This window comes from Papaver somniferum, chromosome 7 (genome assembly GCF_003573695.1).
Source record: "Papaver somniferum cultivar HN1 chromosome 7, ASM357369v1, whole genome shotgun sequence".
Taxonomy (NCBI): Eukaryota; Viridiplantae; Streptophyta; class Magnoliopsida; order Ranunculales; family Papaveraceae; genus Papaver; species Papaver somniferum.
Genome location: NC_039364.1, coordinates 50,394,889 through 50,405,655, shown reverse-complemented (window position 1 = coordinate 50,405,655; position 10,767 = coordinate 50,394,889). Strand labels below are relative to the sequence as shown.

The following is a 10,767-nucleotide window of genomic DNA, read 5'->3' as shown; positions in this document are numbered from 1 at the left end:
TTCTTGTGTCGCAGCCTCCTCTTGTACTCGTTCCATGAGGGTGGTAGCTTTTCAATACTGCAGATACTTGTAGAGATTCATCAATATGCATCCTTCAGCAAGAATTTCGTTGATGAGTAGCTGGAGTTCGACGAATTGTTCTACAACAGGCTTTTCATCAGTCATCTTATATTCCAGGAACCTAGCACCAAGAACTTCTTGCTTCCAGCAGCTCTGCAAGATATTTTTCTTCTAGGGCTTCCCATAAATCAAAAGCAGTAAAATTCTCTTTTGCATTATAAAAGTCGTACAAGGAGTCATCCAGACAGTTAAGAATGTGGTTTTTGCACATGTAATTTTCCTAGTCCACCTATCCAGTCTATCTTCATACCACGGTCATGAAGCCTTCTTGAGGGTCTTTCTAAGGCAACTTCATCTAGCCTTTGGTCTTTTAAGAAGAATAACATTTTGGACTGCCATCGTTTAAAGTCTTTGCCACTAAACTTTGGGGGTTTGTCTACAGTACTCTTTCCCATGTTGTTACAAAAATATAGTAAAGAGGATATTGCCTTTAGATTGTTGGAAAAACTAATAATGTAACTGAGAAGAAGATACTTAGCTCAAACCGATGTTGCTGGAGATGCACAGAAAATGTAGAGGCACGTACGATACGCTGTCCTAAAGGCAATATCGCGCCTCCTCTTGAGATGCTAGCAGTTGGCGAGTCACCTCCAGGATACAACTACATAGTACCCCTCAATGTAGCATACAAGAGGTACCCTTAGACTTGGCAGAAAGCTAAAACAGAAACTAGAAATAAAAACTTATTTTCTGAAAGCATAGGGAGAGCAGAAGAAGATATGTTTCTCTGTTGTGTCAAAAGATCTCAAGACTCCTCCCTTATATAGTGTTTAAGACGTTACAAACGAGAGGAAAAATGCATGCAACAAAACCATGCATAAGACAGAAATACTGGTAATGTTTAGTTAAAAACAGTGTTGCTTTTGTCAGGCTTAGAGCAGTGTGTTGGTTAAAAACAGTGTTGCCAAAACAAATACGTACAGACAAAAAATCCAGGACAAACATGTGCAGACAAGGAAGGCAAGACAAACACGTACAGATAAGAAAACCAAGACAAACATGTGCAGACAAAGAAGAAGATTCTTCTACATGTGTGTAAAACACGTACCAAAAGTTTTAGCAAAAAGATAGGATCTAATGAACCCACACCCACACCCACACCCGAACCCGAGCCTGACCCGACCGACCGACCGGACGGAAGGCGACGGCGTGCGTGCTTCTGTGCGAAGCACCGCGCGTACGGGAAAGGCAACCTTGCCCTAGTCTAGGCCTTCCCCCCTCACACAAAAGTCTAATGACCCAAGGGCCATGCCCTTTTAGCCAATTCTATGGTATTTAAGTCTAAAACTCTTTATATTTTAGTCTATGTGGGACTATTTTTTTATCTATTCAAATGAAAAAATAAGTAGTGGGCAATAGGTCTAGAGATCAAAACATAGTCCATGCAAATTTGGTATAAAAAATCCGTTTTTTCTAACATCTGCGACTGACAGTTTAGCTAAAAGGGGAGCCAGGCCCGGATATGGCCTAGTCCCCATGTTGTAAATGATCTTTTATAGCGGAAAAATTCTCTATTTTGTTAAAAACAAAAAGGTCCTAGGAGCCACCAACCAATATGAAGTTTACACAATTTTTATAAGTTTCAACAAACAAGTTTTTTACCAACTCACTTGAAGGGCCGTTTTGGTCTTGAGAGGAAGGAAGTTGCAAAGTTTTTGTTTGCGCATATCCAGTACTCTAAAAATACGAGGAGATGTTTCTATTTGGCGAATAATAGATTTTCTAATGAATGAGTACCCGAGAAGTGAAGCAAAAGGAAATATAACTCTTTTTTTGCTACGAAACACACCATACATTAACAAACCTGAGAATTACAGATATTGTTCAGGTTTACATTCTTAACAAGAGAAACCAGAAAAGAAGGAACAAAAAACTAAAGACTCTTAAGACTATTTTTCCTACCCCGACGTGCAAGTCGATCAACTAGGAGATTATTCAAACGCTTAATGTACACTACTTTAGAAGACACTGAAGAAGAAAATAAACTCCGACATTGATTTAAAAGATCACCAGATCTCCAATCAACATTAAGACTGACGCCATTAACAAACTGCACCAGCTGAAGACAATCACTGAAGAAAAACGACATTGGAGAGATTCATCTCTTCTGCCCAAGAGATGGCCAAAATAAGAGCAGCAGCTTCAGCACCTAATGCTTCAGAAATCAATCCAAAATCAGAACGCACACTAGTTATATTTCCTACAATGTCACACCAAATAACACCCAAACCCATGTTAAAACTTTTGAAAGAACCATCCACAAACATAAAGTGCTCCACCTGAGCTCTAGGAATCTTTACATTCCAAGTAAAAACAGGATTATGAGTCTGCGGAAAGATATAAGTGTTAATCATTCTTTTCGTATCCAAAATGGTCTTGTTCAGATCAATAGAGGCATCACCAAAAGTCACATTACACCTTAATTTCCAAATACACCAAAGCACTATGGCACCAACACTGAGCCAAGAGACAATAAAGGGAGAAACACCCATAGCAGAGTCATGCCAAACCAGAAAATAATCATCAATCCAATCCAAATCAATAGAAATCATATGTTGCAGAGATACTCCAGACCATATTTGTTTCGCAATGGAGCAATTAATAAACAGATGCATAACAGTTTCCTCATGATTATGACACAACGGACAACTGACATTAACAACAGAATTATACTCATGAATCAAAGAGTTAACCGGCAGCATGTAAGCGAAAATTTTCCACAAAAGAACTTAATTTTAGGCAAACAGTCAACTCCCCAAACTTTCCTCCAAAAAGCAGCATCATCCGAGGAAGCAATATCATTCTTATAAACACGATAAGCAGATTTAATTGTAAACTTTCCATTCCTAGTATGCATCCACATTAAGGTATCATTTTGGTATAAATTTAATCTAATTGTCTTAATCCTAGTAACTTCATCAGGTGAGAACAGATCCGTTAAAAGGGTAACATTCCAACAACCATTGTGAGAATCAATAAGTTCATTTACATAAGTATAACTAATATTAGAAAGATGACCTGGAACAGGAGGAGAAGAGTATCCAGGAATCCAATTATCCTGCCAAATCCTAGTAGAAGCCCCATTATTAATATTCACCACAGAGTTAGCTTTTAAAAACTTTAACCCTTTCACTATGCCTTTCCAAATACAAGAAGAAGTATTTGTCGCCTTATCAATTTCTAGCAAATTTTGATTAGGAAAGTACTTATCTTTCAAAAAAATGGAGAGTAAACTATTGGGATTATTTATAATACGCCAGCCAAGCTTACAGATAAAAACTCTATTAGTAACATAAGAGTTTTTAATACCCAATCCACCATTAAGTTTAGACTTACCTAAATCTTCCCAAGATCTAAAATAAGCAGCCCTCTTTGGATTTTTTTAGACTACCAAAATCTCCTCTGAATAGAATCTAACTCTGAAGTAACTGTTTTCGGAAGGGGGAAAACTAAGCTAGAGAAGACATGCTTGGTTACCACTGTTCTTCCAGCAACATTGAGATTGGTTTTTTCTTGAAGAACCCAATCTAGCATACAAATTATCAATAAGAAATTTAAAGGAAGTGGTTTTATTCTTCCCTATAAAGAGGGGGGTGCCCAATTATTTTTCAGTGCTACTGACGTATTTCATCCTTAGAGTCCTAGTTAAGATTTTGATATGTTTATGATGCATTTTTCCACCAGTAATAAAACCAGATTTTTCTAAGTTGATCGCCTGCCCAGAGGCTTTAGCAAAAACATTAATGATATTGAGAAGATTCCTAGCATGAGAGACAGAAGCCTTAGCAAACAACATGCAATCGTCAGCGAAAAAGATGGGAATAGAAGGAATATCCTTCTTAAACTTAAAACCTTGTATCAGCTTATCCTCTTCAGCTTTGACGAGCATTCGAGATGAAACATCCATACACAAAATAAATATATAAGGTGACAGACAATCCCCTTTCCTAATACCACGAGTCGGATAAAAAGTATCACTAGGGGAACCATTCACCAATACTGAATACGACACAGTGCTAATACACTGAAAAATCATTTGACACCACTCTTCTGAGAAACCTAATTTCTTAAAGACAACAATAATAAAGGGCCATTCCAGCCTATCAAAAGCTTTAGAAAGGTCAAGTTTTATTGCAATGTGACCATTAGTCGAATTTTTCTTTTTCTTTTTAAAAGAATGCAAGATTTCATGAGTGATGACAACATTGTCATGGATCTGCCGGTTAGCTATAAAAGTTGACTGAAAATGCGAGACCAAAGAGTCCATTAACAACTTCAAGAGATTAGTCAAAATTTTCGAAATAATTTTATAGACTGTGTTCGATAAACTTATGGGCCTAAATTCATGAGGAGAAGAAGCATTCTTGATCTTGGGGATTAAAGAAATAAAAGTAAAATTAATCTGTTTCAAAAGGAATCTATTAGTGAAGAAACCCTGAACATGAGAAATTACTTCAGATTGAACTATCTCCCAATTTTTCTGAAAAAAACCCGCCTGAAACCCATCAGGCCCCGGAGAACTCCAAGAAGCTAAATTATTTACCGTGTCTCTAATTTCCTGTTCAGAAGGAATGGCAATCAAAGAAGTATTATCTTCATCAGAAATTCGAGTTTCAACAAATCTAAGAACTTTCTCAATATCACTATTACCAGGATTAGAAGAAGTGTAAATTTTATTAAAATGCTTTGAAAGCAATTGAACAACTTGAACTCTGCTTTTTAACCAGTTACCCTGCTCATACCTAATCGTATGAATGGTATTGTACATGTTTCTAAGTTTAACTGAGTAATGGAAAAAACTAGTGTTCCTATCATACTGAGTAAAATAATCTATCCTAGATTTCTGCTGATAAAAGCTATGTTCAATTTCATACCAATAGTCCAACTGTTTAGAATAATTCAAAATATACTCTCCAATCTGAGGCGAGTAAGGCAACATCTGAAGTTTTTCTAATTCAGTATTAAGTCTACCGATAGTAGTTTTGATATGACCAAAGGAGTTAACATTCCAATTACTCAAATCAAATTTAACATTCTTAAGCTTATTAACCACAACAAAAGTAGGAGAACCATGAAATCGCTTATTCCAAGAAAAATATAAGATGTCCTTGAACTCAGGGTTCAGCTGCCAACACTTGAAGAACTTAAAAGGGATATATACATTTCTCTCACAATGAAAACATTTAACCAGGACTAGACAGTGATCAGAGTATATTCTTCCTAGATTAGTGACTCTAGTTTGAGGAAGGACAATGACCCATTTATCATTCATGAAAGCCCTATCTAACTTTTCAAAAATTAATTCATTCGGATTTTTAAATCTTCTATTGCACCAAGTAAAGGGATTACCATAGAAAAAAACTTCATTCATATTCAGACTTAATAGCTTATCTCTAACAGAATTGGGCACAAAAGAACTATTAGGATTACCTCCTTGTTTTTCCGAAGAATGCGAAATGAAATTAAAATCACCTAGTAAAAGCCAAGGATTGTTGTTGTTATCATTCATATCACTAAGAAAATTCCACTGATTTCTGATGCCGAATAAATTTAGAGAACCATAAATGAAGGTAACCACACAATTCTTGATGACAGGCGAAACATCACACAAAATATGAACCATATTCAAAGAAAAACCTAAGACTTCAATATTCGATTTTTCAAAATACCCAAAGGCCAATCCCCCAGACTTACCAACAACAGGAATAATTACCCAAGAATCAAAGGGAAGATGATGCATGTATTTTCTAACAATGTCAGCATCAACCATAGTTTCAAGCAAGCAGATACTATCGAACTTAAACTTTCTAAAAAGGGATAATAAATGCCTCAATTTCTTATCAGAGCAACACCCATTAATGTTCCAACTTAAAAACTTCATGATGAAAAACAGACAAGTAAAAACAGAATAATAACCAGACAAAATGGCAGAGAAAAGAAATAGAACAAAAAGCAAGCGAAAAGTTATCAAATAACCAGAAAGACACTTAAGCTATAAAGTAAAACTACGAGTATTAGAGAGACTTACATGGTCATGAGCATTAGAGGCATCTGCTGCCATAGGGTCTTCATCCAACATCATAAGGTCAATCTCCCTCTCAAATTCTTCATCAGAGACCTCTGGTTCAGGCGGGAGAGCAGATATAGGCATAGGCTCAAGGATAACAGCTTCATTAACACCCACATTAGACCCAAAAAGACCATTCTCACTCAAGTTTTCATTGTCAGGCATAAAAGAACCAAAGGAAGCAGAGGCGAAACTTAATTCCGAAGAAGCATTAAAAGTAAAACCCTAAGAACAACCCAATGGCGATACAATAGTCTTAGAGAAGGAAGAACATGAAGAGGACCAAAACATATTCCCATTAATAGCACCCGTCGAGGAAGAATCTCCAACAGACCCCACATTAAAAAACACATCAGTAGGCGGAGTAAAATGAGGCACAAAAGACACAGGTTGCCAATGAGGTGTAGGCATGAAAGCAAAAGGATTAATTTCAAAATCAGTCCTCGGCCTCTTACTTTTTCTATCAAAAGGCGACAAGATGGGAAGCTCGGGCAAAAGAGTAGGATGAGGAGAAGAAGGCACATTGCTAGTCGGTTCTCTAATGATTAATGGAGCGTCCGAAGGCCTTGCAGAAGAAAAAGATAGAGAGGAGAAAGCTGAGCTTCTATTACCTAATGCCCGATAAGGTTGAAGACTTACAGAAAAAACAGTGGGCTTTGAGTCAGAACTAGAAACAACATCTGCAACAGAAGTATGAGAAGCTCTGATATTTGCTGAGCCCACACCAAATACAACAATATGAGTAACTCTAGCAGTATGAGCTGGCAGAGCTCTGACGAAGATTTGTGCTTCTATTTGTCGACATCTAGCTTCATCATGGATTAGAACAAAACAGCGCTTGCAAGCACGGAAAGGAAGACGAGGATAAAAAACATACATATAAAAAGTCTTCCTAGGAGTATTAATAACAACCTTTCTAGTCAAAGGTGAGTTGATAGGAACCATCAACTTAACTTCAGACCTGTTACCAACAACAGATTCAGCATTGACAAAGACACCAATCTGGTCCATGACTTCTCTCTGCCTTCCTTGGTTAACCAGATCAGAAGGAATAGTAACTTGCACTGGCATAAGTGTTTTCTCCCATACCAGATCAAAAATATCCTCCAGCTTGTTCAAAGGCTGAACTGCAAAAAGCTGACCAAATACTAAGGTAGGACGAGCAGAGAAAGCAATATCCCTATCCTGACTACTCTTAAACATGACTGCAAAAAGATTATAATAAGGCATTCCTTGCATTAAGGGTTTTGCAAGCTTAAAATCAGCAGAGTTAATTGGCCAGATCATATTAAGGTTGTGCTTCACAGAAGTTTTGTAGTAGCTTCTAGTATTATCACAAAGCAGAGCAGCAAAAAGATGAGGAAATTCTTCAACATCTTCATCTAAATCTAAAACTTTAACTTGTTCAGCAGCAAATGCCATTTCAGTAAGAGAAAGTGATAACTATGAAGATAATCAGAAAGATAAAAACTGCATAATCAAAAAATTGAGAGACTAAGGTATAAATAGATAGGTTACTAGAGACATTGCATTAAGACTCTGCATTAAGACACTGTCTTGGAAATGGAAGATGAAAGACCTGTCATTATGATAACCATCACGCCCAACATGAATTAACAACTGATAACAGGATGTGAAGAGACTGCAATGAATATTCACAGTTTACTGAGAATCAAAGAACAACTAAATTGGATAACCAAAATTTCCAAGTGTAAGCATTCATCTGAGACAACCACCTTTACTCAGTGAGAATTAGTGTCCAGATTAAAAAATAACTAATATCTTTTAATAAAAAATTATCTCTAAGTGAAAGAATATTCATTTCACAGCTTTTGATGAAGAGAAACAAAACTTTAGATAACCACAAGTAATTGCAGTGAAAAATAGCAGAGAGAATAACTTCATAAATTCCAAAACTTATCACTAATACCATCATTAAGAAAAGACTACACCATGCAAAAGCATATTTAACTCACAACAGCAAGAGAGAGAGAGAGTTTAAAGAGCTTCAATGGCTTAAAGATAAAATATTCTTCATTATTCATTATTCTATAAGATACATATACTAATCCCAACAGTAATAGTATCTCAAAACCCCCCAAAACCTTGAATGATATATCATCAATACTAGCAAACCCTAACAGAAAAGGAACTCAAAAAACAAAAACCAGAGACTTGTTCTAATCCCTACAAGAGTAGGATCTCATTACCCCCAAATCCTTGAGAGAAATAGCTATAGTATAATCCAATCCATAGCAAGATATGCTCTCAAATTCCAAAGCCAATAATGAAAAACTACAGTGCATACAGGAATAAAGCCTAAACAAAATACTTCGAAATAAACCCCAAATTACGAGCCCCACCACTGCCCATATCTCTAAAGAAATCGAACCTTATGATGTTATTCAGAAAACTCTATGACTGCACCTCCATTAGCTCATGACCTAATAAAAAGAACAAAGAGAAAACTCGTGAAAAGCAACTGAGTTGCAGAGATTAGAAAGAGCAATAATAGAATCAATCAATAAATTATTTGCATCAAGGATTAAAAGAGATTAAACGAGAAAGAAATCAGAGAAACCAAAAAATTTCTAATTGAAATTATTAGGTCAAAATAACGAGATAGGGAACCTAAATCATAGATCGAGAAGGAACCAGATAAAAAAACTAAAAGATCAACAATTACCAGTAATTCATAAAATCAAAGGATTTAATTGAAATAGAGTTCCAGAAATGATCCAGAGATTGAAGAAGAGATCGAAGTTGACTTTGTCAACGTCGCGAGAAAAATCGCCTCGACTTTCCCTTGAATCCCACAGCTCTAAAAATCAAAAGGAAATATAACTCAACAAGGAAGAAGGTGAACACTTTAATTAGTTCGTTGCACATTTATGATGCTAGCTTTAGACGTGCCCGATTGTAATATTTTTTTAAAATTTATTCTATGGAATTCAACGATTCTTGTAGCTCTCATATAAAGTTCAAAATTTCTTTATATGAACATACATATGTTCAAGGTCAGCACGATTATGTAAAAGTTGAGGGCCGCCACTACCAGTACCACGCGCATAAGAGCCTGCTGCCCTGTAAGTTGAGAATGTTAACCCTGACACTCCATTATAAATAAAGCCTGCCTTAGATCTTTTCATCTCATTCCTACAATTCTATTCTCTCACTGATCCGTCATACATAGGAATCATATTAGAGCTTGATCATGGCTGTTACACGATCCATCTTCGCTCTAACTGTCTCCTTCGCTCTGATTGCCATGTGCATTGCACAAGCACCTTCACCTTCACCTTCCCCAGCGCCTTCCCCAGCGCCTATGTCGGTTGACACCCCACCGACTCCATCACCATCCCCAGTCGTTCCAACCCCAATGAGCGCACCAACAATCTCCCCACAAGCTCCACCAACAATGGCTCCAACTCCATCTCCCTCTCCCACGCCATCTGTCATTGCTTTGCCATCTGGACCATCACCGTCACCAGTTAGTGATTCAGCCGATTCTGACAACTCCGGAACAGTTGTTCAGGGAATAAGTAGCTTGACTTCTATGCTCGCATTGCTTGGAGCTGGACTAATCTTTGCTTAATTGCAATTACAACTTGTGCTTATATACTTGTTATATTTTATTGAATCTCGGTCATAAATTTATGGAGGGAGACGAAGATGATTTTTAGTTTTCTTTTCGATTTCATTGTTTGTTATTTTCCGATGCAATTATTGTATGCCATATGTACCATCTTTTTTGAGGTTCGCGAATAAAAATGTTTACGTTTGTTGGTGTCTTAATTAATCTATCATTATCTAATGTGGTTAACCGCTGACATCTTTCATAGGTTTTGCTTCAAAAAAATTTAGGTGGTTTAGGGCTGCATATGGGCCGGTACAGTATGGACTTTTATGAACCCGGTACTTGTGCCTCCTAGTAAGGGTGAGCATTCCGACCGTAATCCGCAAATTTAACCGAGATCAACCGTTTTTTTGCGGATGGATGCCCGGACCATTCGTTAATGGGTTGGATGCGGATGTAATTTTTGAAATCCAATGGATTACGGATCGGGCTCGGATGTAACCTTAAAATCCGTTGGACATCCATATCCGTTAATTTATTGGAATTTATATAGTTCTAGAAAATACTATGGATCATTTAGGAATTCTTAAGGTATTTGCTTGGGGTGTTGTACATGACATTTTTATATTTGTATACATATATAGGATATAGGATATGTAGGTTTTATAAGGAGTCATTTGTGTTGGCTTTATATTTTCTTTATTATAAATTTTAATTTTAACTAAAACAGATCCATTGGATTATCCGTATCCAATCCGTCCATCCATGCATCCATTGGATGTTGGCAGGGCCGTTCCTAAGGAAAATTTGCCCCGAAGTGAACTTCGTTTTTTTTGTCCCCAATTTTTTTTTCTACGCAAATTCAACTAATAAAGATCATCAATTGTCTCTAATATAAATAAATAAAATGAAAACCTACAAAGCTTTTTTTAATGTCTTTACCCGACGAGTATTCTTAGACGCAAACTCTCTAATAATCAACTTATAATCTATCTTTTCGGCT

At 36.7% G+C, this 10,767-nt stretch overlaps 1 protein-coding gene across 1 annotated transcript; it reads left to right on the top strand.

The window, feature by feature from the left end:
- The first annotated feature begins 9,360 nt into the window (after positions 1 to 9,360).
- LOC113293674 (vegetative cell wall protein gp1-like) lies at positions 9,361 to 9,982 on the top strand. Its single transcript, XM_026542233.1, has one exon. The coding sequence runs from the start codon at positions 9,402 to 9,404 to the stop codon at positions 9,780 to 9,782; it is 381 nt and encodes a 126-aa protein (XP_026398018.1). The 5' UTR covers positions 9,361 to 9,401; the 3' UTR covers positions 9,783 to 9,982.
- The last annotated feature ends 785 nt before the right edge of the window (positions 9,983 to 10,767 follow it).